The sequence below is a fragment of the Gastrolobium bilobum genome, unplaced genomic scaffold, assembly GCF_033153095.1.
Source record: "Gastrolobium bilobum isolate Gb01-03AN ecotype WA unplaced genomic scaffold, APGP_CSIRO_Gbil_v1 utg4923, whole genome shotgun sequence".
NCBI lineage: Eukaryota > Viridiplantae > Streptophyta > Magnoliopsida > Fabales > Fabaceae > Gastrolobium > Gastrolobium bilobum.
Window position 1 is genome coordinate 91302 of NW_026898411.1, and position 18830 is coordinate 110131.

At 35.2% G+C, this 18830-nt stretch overlaps 2 protein-coding genes and 1 pseudogene across 2 annotated transcripts; all 3 read right to left on the minus strand.

Moving 5' to 3' along the window:
- Window positions 1-144: 144 nt before the first annotated feature.
- On the minus strand, window positions 145-9596 carry LOC133315942 (protein disulfide isomerase-like 2-3). Its single transcript, XM_061517628.1, has 9 exons — window positions 9429-9596; window positions 8816-8974; window positions 8086-8199; window positions 1843-2000; window positions 1613-1712; window positions 1255-1431; window positions 1019-1164; window positions 705-851; window positions 145-611 (listed from the first exon to the last, which is right to left on the minus strand). Exons 1-9 carry the CDS (start codon window positions 9567-9569, stop codon window positions 437-439), a joined length of 1317 nt encoding a protein of 438 aa, XP_061373612.1. The 5' UTR covers window positions 9570-9596; the 3' UTR covers window positions 145-436.
- Window positions 9597-13059: 3463 nt separating this feature from the next.
- LOC133315937 (triacylglycerol lipase 2-like) lies at window positions 13060-15417 on the minus strand (annotated as a pseudogene).
- A 1005-nt stretch (window positions 15418-16422) lies between these two features.
- LOC133315938 (uncharacterized) lies at window positions 16423-18179 on the minus strand. The gene is made up of 5 exons (XM_061517625.1): window positions 17975-18179; window positions 17808-17880; window positions 17635-17699; window positions 17420-17529; window positions 16423-16928 (listed from the first exon to the last, which is right to left on the minus strand). The coding sequence occupies exons 1-5, from the start codon at window positions 18080-18082 to the stop codon at window positions 16676-16678; spliced, it is 609 nt and encodes a 202-aa protein (XP_061373609.1). The 5' UTR covers window positions 18083-18179; the 3' UTR covers window positions 16423-16675.
- Between the last annotated feature and the right edge of the window lie 651 nt (window positions 18180-18830).

An 18830-nucleotide genomic window follows, 5' to 3' on the forward strand; every position in this document is an offset into this window, starting at 1 on the left:
TTTCTTCTAATTCCAACACGTCACCTTATTGGTAAATGAGTCAATTATTATTAGTTAACGTGTATCATTGGTTACCTAACAGATAACCTAATTCTACAAATAATCAAACTATGAATCCATTTGCAACGTTCTAAAGATCTCAATGGCATTACCCTATTAATAATAAATTACAAAAGACAGATCAATGGTCCTTAATTCTGATGGTTGTACCTGTTAACGGATTGTTCATTAATAGGGAAAAGAAAATAACGTAACACGTCATCAAAAGATCACTCATCACTGGACTGGTCTTTGACTTGGAACACGGAAAAACAGAACAGTGAGCACAATTATCATGAAAGACACATTTTCCTTTGACATATAGATACTAACTTCGCCTGTAAGTGGTGACTCGAGACTTTTTTTTTTTATTTTGTACAATTTCCTTCTTGATTTATCATATTTGATCCTTGCTTGAGGCATCTTCTCCCATGAGTTCTTCAAGAGAAAATTCATCCTCCTCAATTATTTCTCCATCTTTTCCATCCCATGGTTCTGTCTTTACAATTGCAGGAGTGCCTTCCAGGGGCAAATTACCTTTGCCCCCCAGTCCAGCTTCTTTCACAAATTGTCTGAAGAAAATAAATCGGTAATATTCAAAGAACTTGTTCATTTCAATAGTGTGTTTACTATTATTTAGCATAAAATTAAAAGAACAGACTTACATAATATGGTCGAGTTCAAAAGCACTCTTGAGAGGAGCATAAACACCTTTCTTAAGGTTCAGGGCCACTAAAGCTGGATAACCATACCCGCCAACACCCACGTGCTTCTCAAGATCTGGCTGCTTTCCTGCAGCTACCCACACATAGCTGTCCCAGACACAACAATTCAATAAAAAAAATGTTAATATGACAACAAAGATTTATTTAAATCATATGTATATAATGCAGCATTTAACAAGTTTAGACATGAAGAGATAAACTCACCAAGTGATATTAAAATATGGAATCTAAGCAAAAAAATTCTTTTTACTTGCCTGTAAGGGCTCCTTTTAAACTTCTCTGCAACTGATAATAACTGCTGAAGGTATCTGTTTCTCCCCTCAGCCTTGGAATCCAAAATGTCAGGAAGGAATGCAACAAAACAGATTGCGGCAGAACCACATTTCTCTTCAATAACATCCTATAAAGAAGGCTAATGTTAATCATCTTATATCCTCTCTCTCAAACCAATGTACGACCAGGTAAAGTTGGCAGGGGAGCAAACACTTACTGGACCATGTAGCTCTGTCACTTCTGGAGGAGCAACATTTACTTCCAGCTGCACTAACGCAAATGATTCGATAGCTGACGCAGTTCTTGCACCCTCATAAGGAATGGGACTATCTTTATCAGCACCAAATACCAAGATTGTTGGGAATCCTTGAACATTGAACCTGCTCATTAGAGACTGGTAACAAAACATCCTGTCAAAATAATATAAACTGAAGAGCAGAATAAAAAAAATTATATAATTAATTCTGCATTTAAGAGTCTTACCCTTATCCAGAAGAATAAATAAATTATAAAGACAGCAAGTGATCATCTTACCCACAGCCATATAAGACAACTATGAGACATATAAGCTTTACCTTTTCAGCATCACAGTCAATATGACCCAATTTAACCTTCCCTTTCAAATTATTGGCCGCTTTCTTCCACTCAGGAGCTAACTTTTTACAATGCCCACACCTTTGAGAAGATAAAAGAGGACAAAAGATGTTATTAGAGCTACAAATCTGAAAGTAGAAATAGTTTAGATTCAGTCAGGTAATAGATGATGATATCCAAAATTTAATTTTGAAACACAGGCAGCACTTACCAAGGTGCAAAAAATTCCACAATCCAAAGTTCTTTGCTTTTGAGAACCAATTCATCAAAGTTGCGAGAGTTTAATTCTACTGAAGCACTGGTTTCTGTCTTCTCATTTGATCCCGCTGTTGCTTTTCCATTTAATCGATCCTTCAAAAGAGTCTTTACCTGTACATGCAGATAAAAGGAAAGGACTTGGCTGTGAGAAACAAATCACATAAATTAACTGGTGCATTACAATGCGATAGCTGGGCAATTGTGACTTTTATTTATTTATTTTCATAAAAATGCTTTCACTGGGAAACAAGATATCAAACATCAATTAATAAAACAAGGAAACCACGATATATAATACAATATTGAATTTTTACTTATATAAATCTGTAGAAAATCAGAATCCAAACATGTTTCCGTTTTTATTTCCTATTAATTAGGATTGATTATGATTGATTGTGATTGATTAGAATTGATTGTGATTAGGATTGATTAGTCATCGCTTAGTCATTCTTAGCGATTCTTTCTTGTATAAATACTCACTCATGTAAATTATTCAAAACCAATATACAAAAACTTCTTTTCAATATGGTATCAAGAGCGGGTTCATTCCTACCCTAATTCAAATCTGAAATAACCATCCAAACACTTCCATCACCGTCAAACACCTCCTAAACACCTCCTTGAATTTGTCCAACACAGAAACCTAGTCTACTGACCTCCGATCAAGAAAGTGAGGTGACCATTCGACTCAGAAGGATCCCACGAGTCGACCGCCGCTGGACCCATCGCCGTCAACCGCCGCACGCGCCGCCACACGTGCGGCCAGTTTCCGGCGCGTGAGCTCCACGCGCCGCCTTCCCAACGTCTTTTTCCGTCGCGACTTGCACAAACCTTCTCGCCGGCTTCTCCCCTTCCTATTCCAGAGGTCAGATTAAAAATTTACAAAACTTGATTTTTCATCAACGGTCAACCCTTCTCTTTCTATTCATGGCTTCCTCAAAACACTCTTCCTCTTACTCTGATGGTGTCTTTCTTAGCAAGACTAAGTTTGAACAACTTCAGAGACTTTTGACTCAACCTCCTAAGGCCACTAGTCATGTGGTCCAGCAAGGTACAGCTTTCCATGTTGATAGTCAAAATCATTGGATCCTTGATTCTGGAGCCTCTGATCATATGACAGGTAATCTTGGTTTGTTTTGTTCATACACTCCATATTCTGAACCTTCTCGGGTCAAGATCGCCGATGGCAGTTTTTTCCAGATTGCGGGACACGGAACCATTGAACTTTCTGAGCTGATTACTTTGACATCAGTTCTTTATGTTCCTTGTCTGACTTGTAATCTCATTTCTATTAGCAAGCTCACCTCTGAGTTGCATTGCTTTGCTAAGTTCTTTCCACATGGTTGTGTTTTTCAGGAACAGGACTCAGAGAGGATGATTGGCAGTGCCAGAGAGGATGGTGGACTTTACTACTTTGAGGAGGATGTGACTCATGAAGCTGTTTTCGTAGAAAAAAACTTTATATTTCCTTTTGATTCATGTAATGATGTTATGCTGTGGCATCGTAGGCTAGGCCATCCAAATTTTATTTATCTTCAGAAGTTGTTGCCAAACTTATTTATTAATAAAAGTCCAAGTTTGTTTTCTTGTGATATTTGTCAACTTGCCAAGCATACTCGTGCTCATTATCCTTCTAAAGACTCTTCCCCATTTTCCTTAATTCATAGTGACATATGGGGTCCAGCCCGTGTTAAAAATATTTCAGGTACTCGATGGTTCATTACCTTCATTGATGACCATTCTCGAGTCTGTTGGGTGTATCTTCTAAAGGATAAGTCCGATGCTGCATCCGTGTTTAAAAAATTTCATGCCATGGTTCAAACCCAATTCCAAGTTGCTATACAAATTCTTCGTACAGATAATGGCAAAGAGTATTTTAACTCTATTCTTGGAGAATATCTTTCCCAACATGGCATCCTTCACCAAAGCTCGTGTCCTGACACACCCCAACAAAACGGAGTTGCGGAAAGAAAAAACCGACATCTCCTTGAAATTGCTCGGGCTCTTATGTTTACCACGAGTGTTCCTAAATATCTTTGGGGAGAGGCAGTTCTCACTGCCTCGTATCTGATAAATCGAATGACATCTCGCATTCTGAAATTTCAGTCTCCTCTTTCTAGTCTTGTTCGTATCTTCCCTTCCTTCCGAGGTGTCTCCTCCTTACCTCTCAAGTTATTTGGTTGCGTTGCATTTGTCCATATTCCCTCCCATCAACGGTCTAAGCTTGATCCTAAGTCTCTCCAGTGTGTCTTTATTGGTTATTCTCCTACTCAACGTGGCTATAAATGTTATTCATCCTCTCTTCGTCACTTTTTCTGAACGTGTCTTTGTCTCTATGGATGTCACTTTTTCTGAAAATGACCCTTTCTTCCCCTCGACTTCTCTTCAGGGGGAGATAGGAGTAGATGAAGATCAGTCATGGGAACCTACTGATGCCACGATATTACCTCTACTTTTGGAAACAGGGGGAGCTACAAAATCCTCACCATCAGGAGCCTCCTCAAAATGGGGACAAGTTTATAGCAGGCGAAAGCCTCCTCAAAGTGTGAATAACCCAGAGCCTCTACACTGCCAGGATTCTGAACTATGTTCTAGTTCCAGCACCCCAATACTTGAGTGTCATGGTGAAAATGATCTACACTTGCCCATTGCTCTCAGAAAAGGTACTCGATCTTGTACTACTCATCCTATTTCTAATCATATTTCATATGGAAAGTTGTCCCCAAGGTTTCGTGCTTTCAATATTATGTTGGATAGTACAAAGATACCGAGAAATATACATGAGGCTCTCAATGATCAAAAATGGAGGGATGCTGTCTTTGAAGAAATGAATGCTTTAGAAAGAAATGGAACTTGGGAGATAGTGACCCTACCCAAAGGAAAACAGGCAGTAGGATGCAAATGGGTGTTTACAATAAAATTCAATGCAGATAATAGCATCAACAGATACAAGGCAAGATTGGTTGCAAAGGGTTTCACTCAGACTCATGGAATAGATTATCATGAGACTTTTGCTCTGGTTGCTAAATGTGAAGAATGCATTCCTAGATGGTGACTTACATGAAGAAGTCTATATGGATCCTCCACCTGGTTTTGATCAGTGTGTAAACTAAAAAAGTCTCTATATGGATTGAAACGGTCTCCCAGAGAATGGTTCGACAAATTCACACAAGCAGTCAAAAGAAGAGGCTTCATTCAAGCACAGACTGATCATACTCTCTTCCACAAACACTCTAAGGATGGTAAAATTGCTATTCTTATTGTATACGTAGATGATATAATTCTTACAGGTGATGATATTGAGGAATTGAACACCTTGAAGAAATTTCTAGCAGCTCAATTTGAACTCAAAGACCTTGGCACTCTCAAATATTTCCTTGGTATGGAAGTTGCTAGGAGCAAAACAGGCATCACTCTAACACAAAAGAAATATGTTCTAGATCTTTTGTTGGAAACAGGAATGTTAGGGTGTAAACCTGCTGAGACACCTGTGGAACCTAATACCAAGTTAGGTATTGAAGATGGTAATGAGGTGGATAAAGAACAATATCAGCGATTGGTTGGTAAACTAATCTACTTATCTCATACGCGTCCTGACATTGCCTTTGCGGTGAGTATGATTAGTCAATTCATGCACTCACCCAAGGAGAAGCATCTTAGTGCAGTCTATAGGGTGCTTAGATACCTCAAGAATACTCCAGGAAGAGGATTATTCTTTAAAAAGGGGTATAAAAGGACAATTGAAATTTACACTGATGCAGATTGGGCAGGCTCATCAGTAGACAGGAGATCTACCTCAGGCTATTGCACCTATGTGTGGGGAAATCTTGTTACTTGGAGAAGCAAAAAGCAAACAATGGTTGCAAGAAGTAGTGCTGAAGCAGAATTTCGAGCTTTATCTCATGGAGTTTGTGAAGGAATCTGGTTGAGAAGACTTCTTCAAGAGTTGAAGATTTCATATTCCCTACCAATAAAACTATATTGTGACAACAAGGCAGCTGTTAGCATTGCTCAAAATCCTGTGCATCATGATCGAACAAAGCACGTGGAAGTTGATCGTCACTTCATCAAAGAAAAATTAGATGATGGAAGTGTGCGTTTGATATATGTTTCAACCAAAGAGCAAACGGAAGATATCCTTACCAAGGGCCTACACCGTCCAGCATTCGAAGACTTGATTGGCAAGTTGGGAATGATCAATATTTACCTCCCAACTTGAGGGGGAGTGTAGAAAATCAGAATCCAAACATGTTTCCGTTTTTATTTCCTATTAATTAGGATTGATTATGATTGATTAGGATTGATTGTGATTGATTAGAATTGATTGTGATTAGGATTGATTAGTCATCGCTTAGTCATTCTTAGCGATTCTTTCTTGTATAAATACTCACTCATGTAAATTATTCAAAACAATATACAGAAACTTCTTTTCAATAAAATCAGTAGTTCACATGACCAGCATAGCACTTTTTTTTGGGTTCAAAAAATCATGGTTACTTTGCCCCCCCCCCCCCCCCCCCCCAAAAAAAAATAAAAAATAAAATAAAAAAATTTACACTTGCATTCTTATAAAGATAGAAGATGAACATTATCCTCCCTCTTCAACTATAGCGACAGCTGGCCGAAACAACCGCGACACGACGCTGGCCGGTAGCGGCGTGTACAGGTGTTTGAATGTATTTGACATTGATTGTGGAATTATGTGTTTGATTTCGTGTGACTTCTTATGTTTGAGTATTTATATTTGTGTAGTATTAGACTGTTAGTATAATATATGTGGAATTAATACTTCACCGTAGCGGCAACATACTTATTAATCTCAGATAGCGGTGCGTAGCGGCTGACCCTCCAAACTGCTATAACGCTATAGCGGGTAGCGCTACAACGCTACTGTGCAAAATATACCTAAATGATACACTAAATCGTACTCCACAAATATAAAACTTAAAATATGAAATTGTGACATAAAAAACAAATTTGAAGGATCTTAAACTCAAAACATAAATGATTTCAAACATTAAAATTCAAATCATAAGCAAATTGAAGGAATTAAAGTATCAAATAATGTAATACAACAAAATAAAGTGTTAAAATTAGTCAAAATTCAAACTGCCGCTTAAGTGAAATGTCAAAATCAAAGAACTTAAGGAACTAATCATAATTGAAATCATGAACATCCAAATCTTTATCTTCACTTTCACTTGTATCTAAGTTGTAAATCTCTTCCTTCTACGACGATAACACTTTCGCAGAAACTACTGTAGTAGCGCAATAGCGCCGCGATTTAGCAGCAATAGCGGCCGCTACATCCGCTACACTTTGCCTGACTGTCGCGGCGCGATTTGTGGCGGCCGGCCACTGCACCACAACGCAACTCCGCTATAGCGCGCTAAAGCGGGGCTATTCACAAGTAGAAGCGGCAATACCGCTACCAGCTACACTGCTATACCATTTTCGGGGTCAGCCGCTAACTGCTACTAACAAGTATGACCTGTATGGACCCTTATCATAAATTCAAAGTAGAGGCATAAATAAACTATTGAATGAAAAATGTCTCCAAATTGCTGTTTTCATATTTATCTGACAACAAAAAAAGTGCTCGAGCTTACTAGATCAATTTTAGAGAGAACCTGAACAAATCTGACGAGCAACAATTGCATTTAATTTTCAAGGTATGCTACCACTCAATAACAGTTTTCAAATTGAGGTTATTTGCACACTTCTTTAAGCACAACATTTATACATCTGCCTGTATGGCACCATTAATGTTGTAACAGGTGTGCAAACGGAAAATATGGAGAAGAAAATATACACAGAATTTAACATGGCTTGACCTACCGTGATCTATAGGCCTACTATGTCCATGGGTGAAACACATGCTCAAAGAAGATTACGAGTAGTCTCTCAATGCTCAAACCCTAATCCCAATACATCCAAATCCTCACTCTGCTGAGATTTTTTACACTGCCAAGTCGCGTGCAAAAAGAACTTCCCTTTCAAATTTTTAAGTGGATTCTCATTTACATTTTAGTTATTTAATGTTTCATAGAAGTATGAGAAGTTGTTTTGTTTGTCGAAGGAGTCGATCTACTCAGAAGCAATAAGCAATAACACTTCTCATACATCATCAGAAATATTTGACTATGAAATGTTTTGGGCAAATATTTCAAATAACCCAGAAGAGATTCTGACAAACCTGTTGAAATGCAAAATCTGCAATTGGTTTGACATCTCTGGCTCCTTGGTAATCAACTGGTTGCTTTCCAGGGGCAAACACCTTTATAGTTGGAAATCCTCTAATCCCATATTCCTGCAGGGAATTTAGAAAAACCAAATACAAACCTAAATGTTTTTGAAAATTTCAATGTAAAGTTATAATAACAAATGAGGAAAATAGACACACATGTAAATCATAACTGAAGAAACCCACAAGGAGGAAACAAATTATATATTTCATCATGCAAACAATGACATGTTATGTAAGAGACAGGAAAAGAAAGAATCTCCACTGAGGTATTCTATCTCGTCCAGGTAATATATTCTTTGGTTTTTTACTTACATACATAGAGTGAGGCTAGAAATGAAAGGAAGGAAAAACTTTACACATACAATATTTCTTGCATGTTAGGTTTTCTGATATGCCATAAAACAACAAGCAATCTAATATCTAAAATGGCTGAAGTGATGAGGTCCATTTAATCATATCCAGTTAATAACAAAGTCATGCTTCGCTTCATGCTTGGTCTGGAAAAGGTACACTTATGGTGTTCATTGTATGGAAAAGTTAAGCATATTATAGTGTATCTTTATATTTCAGAAAGGCTGATTGCAAGAAGCAAACAAAACATGCAGGATGGTCTTCATTTAACAGATTTCATTAAATATAAAATGCCAGCAATGAAGAAATGAACAAAACAATAAACAACCTGAGCCAAAGACTGGTGAGCATCAGCATCAAGTGCTGCTACAGTAACTACACCCTTTAATACAGTAGCTGCCTTCTCCCATATAGGAGTTAGAGCCTTACAGTGCCCACACCATGGAGCAAAGAATTCAACAAGAACAACTCCATTTGAATTCAGAACCTGTCATTATTCAGATAGCATCCATAAAACCTGATGCATTACAAGCTAAATAAAGCAAAGAAAAAGCTGATTTATAAAAAGGATTCATAACATTACAATAGGCTATCAAAGGAAAAGAGTCGCACTAGCACTAGAATAGTATGTCATTCATAAAACAGATTAATCTCCGTGAACAAGAAACAACCATCAAAGCTCCAATGCAACACAATTCAAATACCTCGATTTCAGTCCCATTAAAACTAAAATAACCGAATGTAAAGATGAAATGCCACAAAATACATAAATGCCCAGATGGTTTTCAAGTAAAAGGACACAAAATTTCACGTTTTCATGCAATACCCATTTGCAAAAGAGTAGCGAATATAGCGGAAACACGAACTGGGAAAATGGATAAAAGGTTCAAAATTTAAACTTGATTTGTACCAAAAAAAAAAAAAAAAAAAACTTGATTCACCTTGGACTTGAAGTTAGAAGGATTGAGCTGAACCACAGGTGATGATTGTCCATAGAGTGCGTAAGAAGGGGCGAGGTTGAAGATGAATATGAAGAGAGGTATAGCAACAAAAAATGGCGTTCCAAATTGAGACTTGGCCATTCTCTTTCTCTCTCACTCTTTGCTCGCTCAATCTCAGCAGCAGGGCTTGGCTTTTCTGTCGAAGACTCTGTTATGCTACGTGTGTCATCCAATCATGAATTTCCACGTCATATTCCCCTGTTTATAAATAAATTTTCTTTTTTGGTGGACTTGAAAGTTAAAATAAAGGAATTGATTACCGTTTTAATAAATAAATAAATAAAATAAGGACTTAATTATTCTATCTCTCACAAACCAACGAAATGAATCCTGTTTAAAAACAACATCAGATAATTATATAGGATAATCATAATCATATTAAGATAAATCAATGATTTTAATTTAATAACTATCAATTTTAATAATTTTTTTTCTCTTCTTTTATCACCACCGTTAATCTATCTATGATTATGATTGAACACATGATCATGTCATATCTTTTTCAACGTAAAAAAAAATCCACTCTCCCAAACAAACATATAAATGGTGTGAGTCTGTAAGGAGAAGAGAAAACAACAAATAAAAGAAATGGGCTTCATTGCATGTAAATGAAATAAAATTATTTCTTCCTTGTAAGAGAAATATTAAACAAACGAAATAAAAGTTTTTTTTATTTGGTAATGAACAAAGAAGCACAACCCAATTAACCAAGTACGATGCCTTGCAGTTAATTGAATGTTTGGATCTTTAGTTGAAGAAATATTTTCTGCTTTATTTTTATTAATAATTATAAAAGTATTATATTAATTTTATTTATAAATATTCTATTATTGTCACAAATATTTAAAAATAAAAAATATTCTTAAACTAAACAAACTTACAATTTCCATACCTTAACTCCTCGTTTCACAAAAATTAAAAATTAAAAAAAAAATGAAGAAGAGAAAACTAATAAATTTGTTGACTTACCTCTTTCTGTGAAAACGTGATAAATTACATCCAAATCCTTGTTTAGGAGATCTCTGATTGACGCAATAAGAAAGACGCAAAGATCCTATGGATCATAAGCAAAATTCATGTGGGAAAGAAATATAGAATTTAGCAAAGGTAATAATAGCCCATAATTTAGCAAAGGTAACCAAAATGTGTACAAATTAGCCACGAAACTTGAGAGGAAAGCCCTTCACTCATTTCTGAACATGCCACCACAGGCTGCTTTGCTGGTTTGGCATAAAGAGACGTCACAAAACTAATAATATTTAACTTCATGGAGGGATGATCAAGCTATCCATTCTTGTATCTAATGATTCATTTATATCTAATAATTCACATAACTAAAAAATTAAAACTGTTAAATATAAATATAATCAACGGTTAAAATTGAAAGTGTAACTTATACTATATAAAATGGTCGTGACCTTATAAAAGTTTTGAGAAAATCTCGTTTCCTAAAAATATTTTATTTTCATACAGAAAATTTAGATTATATAGTGATGCTGTATATATGCAAGTTTTCTGTGCATATTCATGTCATACTTTGTAGCCCTTCTTCAAAAAGAAGAGAGATGTAAACTACTAGTATCATCCATTTATAATGTAATAGAGTTTATTCTATTTTAATTTCAAGTCAATTTATTTAAATGCGAATATACATGCTCAAATTGTTATATGACTCAATTTTTTTAATTCAAACTGAATAACATCAGCTAAACAAATAATTGTAATTAGGTATCAAAAAGAGGTGTGTAATTTTCATGCTATATCAAAAAGACAAATATAAATCATTAGGATTGATATAGTGGTGAAGAAAATTTTCGGTGGTTCAGGACCACCAACAATTGAGTGATCTCTTTGAAAATTTTTAGAGATAAATGAAAATATAAATGAAAAAAAAGAGTAAAGTGGAAGAAATTTTTTCATATTTCCACATAGGGACCACTGAAATTTTTTTGTAAGAAATTTGGATAGTTTGCATGATGTCATAGGTTTAAACTTCAATGCTTGCATTGTATAAAAAAATGAACATAAGATGAATCTAGTACTACCAAATTAGATTCACGATATAGTATAAGTTTTGTGAGTCAAAATTAAACATTAATAACAAAAAGTGAATTAATAATTAATTTTAGTACTATCTTAAGTTTTGTTTATAGAATACACGTCTTTACCCAAATTACTAATTAATCAATTATTTCAAATTTTAGTAGTACTATCATAGATATGGTAGAGAAAGAAATTGGATCATATCATATGAGTCATGAGAGATCAACGTGAAAATATATCTCTGAGCCAATTACAATTAATTATTGTGCCTGCATTTTCAAAATGAAGGAGTATGAAAATTAATTAAGGGCATAAATCGGATTTTACCTTTGTGTATCGCAGCTTATCTAAACTGATAAGTAGAAATTAATGTTGAAAGCAACAAAGATTGTTGTGTGTTACCATTATTGAGAATATATTTAAATTGGAATATAATGATGGAGCAGGTTATATTTACAAATTTTTTTGTTTACAAATTCTTACAAACTACATTGTCTTCTCCCAGGAGAACACTAGTTACACTATGTTCATTCATATTTAACGATGGAAAACACACACACAACACACAAAAATTTCGTAAGCTATTAGCTCATTTGACAAGTCATGATGTATGTTTTGAAAAAATAAAGAAAAGGTAAATGAAACAAATTTAAAAAGAGAGGGATGCTAAATTTACTTAAAAACCAATCCAGGCCATTCCAGCTTCTTAGTGGAGAGTAATTACTAAACTCGTGGTGATTCTAATCTAGGCATTAAGAAGAGCTTATGGAAATTCTAGCTATTGAAGAAGAGATTGCTAGCATCTTTCAAAAACATCATCTTTTGTGGCTCTAGGTTGCATGCTTCGTAACCAAACCGATTTTTCAGGTTCGATTCAGAAAAACGAACCGGTTTTTGAACTTTGTTGAGTGAGGCATCAATTGTTTCCACTTGTTATTTGTTCGGTTCTATTGATACCTCAAGGGTATGCACTCAGAGATATCCTATGGATAGGTATCTTGGTTGGCTTATAGCCAATATCCCTATCACCGCGCACAAGCAACAGGCTTGTAGCCGAGACGTGAGTGTGTGCACAGTGTGAGCAGAAGTAGTAACTGAGTTCAGAGTATGTACCTAGGGTCTTTAACCTCCTATTTATAAGGGTTACCTCTTGGGTTTGTGTAGATCTTCCAGTTGTAGTAGGATTTAACTTCCTTTCTGTTGAGATAGGGACTCTGTCCTTAGCAGTCTTACTGTTTTATATTGTTAGGATAATTAGGTAGTTATCCTTTAAGGGATTTTGGGTAGGTGGTTAGGACATGGAAATATTCCATAACATTATTGAACTTACAACATTTACACTTGTTATTGAGCCAATAGGAGAGTTGCAATTTAAGAAACAAGGGAAGTGAAAAATATATAGGAATTTCCTTTAATAACATTATCTTCTTATAAAATTACACAGTGAAATTTCTGTGCTATTCAATTCTGTGACATAGAAACAGGTAATTTCAAAAATTCTGTAAGGATATTAATTATTGTTTAGATATCATTGAAGCCTAAAGAAAGATATAAGAGGTTCATAAATATCTCGTTTAGCATTTTCACCCATTACATAATCTGCATGTGCATAATCATTTCTATACTGTACTACAACCTTATCTCCATCGTGATCTTCAAGACTTTCTAAAAGATGTTGCACATCTTTAACATCAGAAAGAGCATCAGCCCCTCCATAACTAAGGAAGAGGGGAAGGTCATTTGGAATTCTGGTCATATCATACACTGGAGGAGTGGGCTGTCCGTAGTGTTTTGTATTCTCATCTTTGTTCTCATAATCAAACATTGCTATTGTTCCTTCTCTGATCACTGTGATACATATAGGATTTAAATTCAAATCCCCTCATATGAAACAAACTATTCTTCTGTTGTTAACAGGTTGAATTTTCAAAATCTATACTTCCCTTTCATCATGAAGTATAGGATATATTGTTGTCAAACAGGATATTTAGATTAGGAAAATAGGACCACTTACTCTGAGATAGATGAATCATGTTCTTTGTTGCCGTTGATTGAGGCTCATGATCCAAAAAAATGTTTACTATCGAAGGGTTAAGGCAGCAGTTTGGGCCTGAAAACATAATAATATTGTCAATATAGATAACAAGTGTTGAATATAGTGACTCTCTTTTTCTTTTCTTTTTGTTGGGGGGATAATAGCTGAATAGAAACATGCATACAACCTGTGAAAGCGGTCAACAAGTTCGTGCAATCAATGGCTGTGTGATTGCACATGTCCTTAAGAAACTTTATAACAGAGCCCCTATTGAAACATGAGAAAAAGTGAAGTGAAACCAATCATGAAATGGATCAGCATTACAAGATTAGTCATACTCTTGCTTAAACCAATCTGTGACATGGAAATATTAATTAAACTTCACATTCAATGGAAAGTACTGTTTTACATCAGAATGTATTCTGAATCTGATCTTATTCCACCCACCAAGTATTTTGGGAAATGTCATATGTTTTCTTACAACTTTAAAGGTTTGAACAATCAGTTAAGCAACACAGTGCAAAGTAATGAATAATAATAGCAATCAATTACATGCATAAAAAAGATAATAAGAGTTACTCACCCTCTCAGATCAAATTCAAAGATTCCCAATTTGTACAGTGACTGTTAGGCAGAAAACACAGATTTTCAGAATCAATCTTCTGAATTTTAAGCAACCATTTTCTTTTCCTATTATGATGAAAAAAAAAAGAAACAATATATTTATTGACAACTACCTCTGCAATGAAGTTTTCAGCAGCATTTTTAGCTAGCGGTGAGGTCATCTGACCAACATAAGCAATTGGGCTAAATAAGGCAGCTGATCTTAAAATGTTCAGTAACTGATCTTTGGACAAAGCAGCAAGCGCAATCAAAGTTCCCTACAAAAGAATCCAACAGTCTGCACACATTGTATAGTAAGGAAAGGTTAAAGACAAAAAGAGGAAGTTTAGCATGAGAAATTCACCTGTGAGTGACCAACATAATGCAGTTTTTGTCCAGTTTGATCATGCACATACTGAAATGTTGCTGGAAGATCATATGCAACTAATTCATCCCATGACCAATTCCAATAATCCTAAAGTGTGAAAAACAGATATAAGCAATAGAATCAAATTGCTGACCAGAGAAGTGGAAGAACATTGAGTAGACAAAAAAAAACTAACCGAGCTGTTAGTAGGTAACAATGTATGTTGACGGCTATATTTGGTTCCACGTGTGTTAGCAAGCCAAACATCAAACCCATTATCTGCCAAAAGGAATGCAAGAGATTGGCTTGGAGGTAGCAATAACCATGTTATACCATCCTGCAGCAACAACATTACAATAATTTCCAACATCAACTACAAAATCCATGATATATAGTTGCTTTTGAAACAAATAATAACCATGAAAAGTCCATGCTGTAGCAGAACCGGTGGTCTTTTTCTTGTTGGCCCCTTTGACCGACCCACAGGAATTCTCGGCATATTGAGAACATAACCATCTTGTGTTGTCACCTAAAAAACCATTACATACATATAAGCCAATCAATAGAAGCTCCAAATCTTAGTGATTTCTGAATAGAAGAGTAACAGATGCAGGCATAGTACGAAGTGTTCTTCACAAGTATAGCCTTGTGTCTTCACCATTGATGAGCAAATACCATCAGTGGCGGATTGTGCCAATGCAGTAACAGCAATTCTTCTACTGAGTGGTAACAATTTTGTTCCAGTTGCTCTTGTTAAACCCCAGAAGAGAATCACGAGGATAATTGAGAGTGATGTCTTGGCCATGTTGTGTTTCCTGGTACATTAATATTCCCAATCCTGACATTATTTATACACGCAGAAAACAGGAAAACAAAATTATTCACATGAGGACTTTAAACCACCTTTTTGTCAACATATTGCACCTAGTGGTTTAAACAAAGCATCTGTGGGGTCCACCATGGACCTATTAATAATTATAGGCCATTTTTGGATTTTGTTGCCGTGATTCCTTTACTTCAACAAGAAATGTGTGGATGGTTTTTCATTGCAGAGTTGAACACTGACCAGACCAATGTGTAAAAATATGTTTCTTATGTTGTTACATGAGAAAATAAATTATCTCATGTAAGGGAGTGCCATCCATTTTTTTTTTTTCTTTTTTTCTCTTCTTTTTAGTGGATCTCATTTTTTTTATGTTACATGATATAAAATTGTCTTATGCAATATTAGAAACATATTCTCTCGTATAAAAAGCCAAAACATGTGGCATAAAGAAAATATTATGCAATAGAGAGCAAACAAAACCTTGCCCCCAAATAAGGTATCGGGAACTCAGACCAGAAGCCTTTCTTACCAGAGGCGCATGAAATTTATAGATGTGCCCAAGCAAAGATCATTACCTTTAGCATTCAGAATTATTTGACTAAAGATAAAACTCTTTTAAAGTGCGCTTATTTTTAATGTCATATCTCCCTATAGATTTAATTCTAAACTACATCATAATCTCAATTCACTGCAATTTAAAAATATATACACCCTTACTTATTTACTTTAATGAACCCTTGGTTATTTCCTTTACAAACAAGTTCACTGTAAAAGTGTTTCTTCCAAAATTTTAAATGCTATGCAATTGATAGCCTCTTCTATCCATTTTGGCTACCCCACCCCCCATCTCACACTCCACTGAAATTTCCAACTGCTGATCCGTCCATTGAATTATAACATTGATAGAAAACTTTGTTGTTAAAAATTACACTGTTTAGAACTTGGGCCATTCCGCATGAACACAAATTCATTGTTCAGACTTCAGACAATTATAAAATTATAAAATGAAAGTTAATTAACCAAAAGTGAAAATTGAGAGATCTATTTGTCAAACCACAAAAATTAAAGGAAGTATGTGTATTTCTTCCAATATATATTCAATAATCAAAATAAATCAAAAGCATCTGAAAAACTCATCACACCAAGGATGAAGAATATGGAACAAAGGGCGAGCAACAGCATGCCAAAACAACAAAAATATCAGTGCAAAATCTGACTATAATTGGTCATAACTACATTGCTACTCTGTTTTATCTAATTGAAAGGCTAATCCAGCATCAACAGCCATCTATACTTTAATAGTAATAGCAATTCTACTGGGATTTCCCAGTAATATGCGTGGTGGTAGGTGCATCCTTTATAATTTTTTCAGATGTTTTGACTGCAGTATCTGGAAACTTGGATCTTAAAAGGGGCCTTTTAAGGAACCGCAATTGCCACCCTCTTGGTTTAATCTTCCCAAGCAATTGCCATTTTCTAGGTTTAATCTGTCCTAACATCTTCATCTGCTCCTTTCTGAACTTCTTAGTTGCATACCAGATTCCACCTCTCCATCCCAGGCCATACCTGTGTATCAGCTAGAGTTAAAACTTAAAACTAAAAGGAAATTAAAACAATTAAATCCTTCCATTGCAAAATATCAAAGGTCAACATGCATAACTCAAAACTGTAGTGGCAAGTCTCCCTTTCATAATTTTCTAATAGATGTCATATGTTACATGCAAAATAAGGGTATATGTAACCAAACAGGTGGTGAGGAGCCCTTAAGAGATCTCGAGTTTGAGCGCTGGAAGTGGAAAAAAGAATTGGGAGAGCTCCTTGACCAGCAGTCTCGAGTTCGAGCTGGAAATGGAAAAAAAAAAAGAATTTGGGAGAGCTGCAACATGACAGTGCTCGATCGATGGGGATTAGTCTTCGGTTTCGGCTGGAGGATACCCTTGAATTTACTCAAAAAAATAATAAAAAGGGTATAAAATCCGAAGAGAAATGTTAAGGAGAATTTCATTTTTTATAGTTGGAGTTTAGAGAGATTCAAGTATGGGAAAGAGGGAACAAACCCGATAACAAAGGTGGTTCCAGCAGTGGCGAGACAAGCAGGAATACTGCAACCTCCGGAACCAACAATGTCTTTGATTTCTGAATGTTGAAGATTAGTGTTGTTTTTCATCTGGCGGAAAAAAACAACACAGTATCCGTAATTGTAATGAAGCAAGTAAAACCAAAAACAACAAAAGCACAGACAAGAAAGGTAAATAGATAGATAGATAGATACAGCATCTTCGATGGATTGAAGCCTTTGATCAACTTTGGTTTCATGTAAATGACGCAAGGAGTAACCTGGCAATTGAAAAAAAAAGAAAGAAAAAAAATCAAAATAGAGAAAGGTAAGAAGAGGTTATTGAATAGTGAGTGTTGATGGAAAGAGAGAAAGAAGAGACAAGAGACCGAAGACAGCAGTTGCAACTGATGCAATGGAAGTTCCAATTGCAAAGACGACACGGTGCCTCTCAAACGTATCCTAACAGAACGGAAATAGATGACATCACTCACATGAACGGAACCAACAACAACAACAACAAAAAATGAAAATTGATGAGAGAGAGAGAGGTTACCTTGGTGGAAAAATAAGTGTCCTGGACGGCAGCCCATGAATTAAGAGATTTTCGTTTAAGGTTAGCCGCCGACACTGAACCTAAGAAAGAGCTCCTTAACCGCTGCATCCTGCAACCAACGTTGCGGTGCGTTCTTCCCACGCACAACACAGCACAACAAATACCCAAATACCAACCCTTTCCTGGGACCTCCCAGGAAAAGCTTTTACAGCTTTACTTCCTTCGCAAGAACGTAAATAATAATAAAACAACAGGTGCAAATACCTCAATAATAAAGTTTACCAAATCTATTCAAAAGAAAAAAAAAAAGTTTACCTAAAAATACTAATAAAAATTAAAATAGTGGAGAAAAAGAATTAAGGATTTGTTTAATGGGATAGGATACTATTACTACCAAATAATGTTACTATTATATCTTAACCGTTGATTTCCGCAATTCAACAGTTATTATTTATTGTGAATTATTAATTAATTAGTGAGTTTGATTTGTGAAAATAATAACTGTTAATTGACGAAAATCAACGATTAAGATATGCTAGTATTATTGGTAGTAATATTATTTGGTAGTAATAATATCCTATTCAATATTGGTAGTAATATTATTTGATAGTAATAATATCCTATTCCATATTGGTAGTAACAATCTTCCAATCCCTTATTTAATTGTGTTATGATTTTATTTTAAAAAAACTATTTTGCAAAATAGTTATGAAAAATGAAAATGGGTTTTTTTTTTGTGTTTTTCTTAAAAATTAAAACACAAAACAATAACAATCCATACATATTTTTTAAATTTGATAATTTCTTTATACAAAACAGACAAGATCAAACGGATTTTTTTTTCTGAAAACCAAAA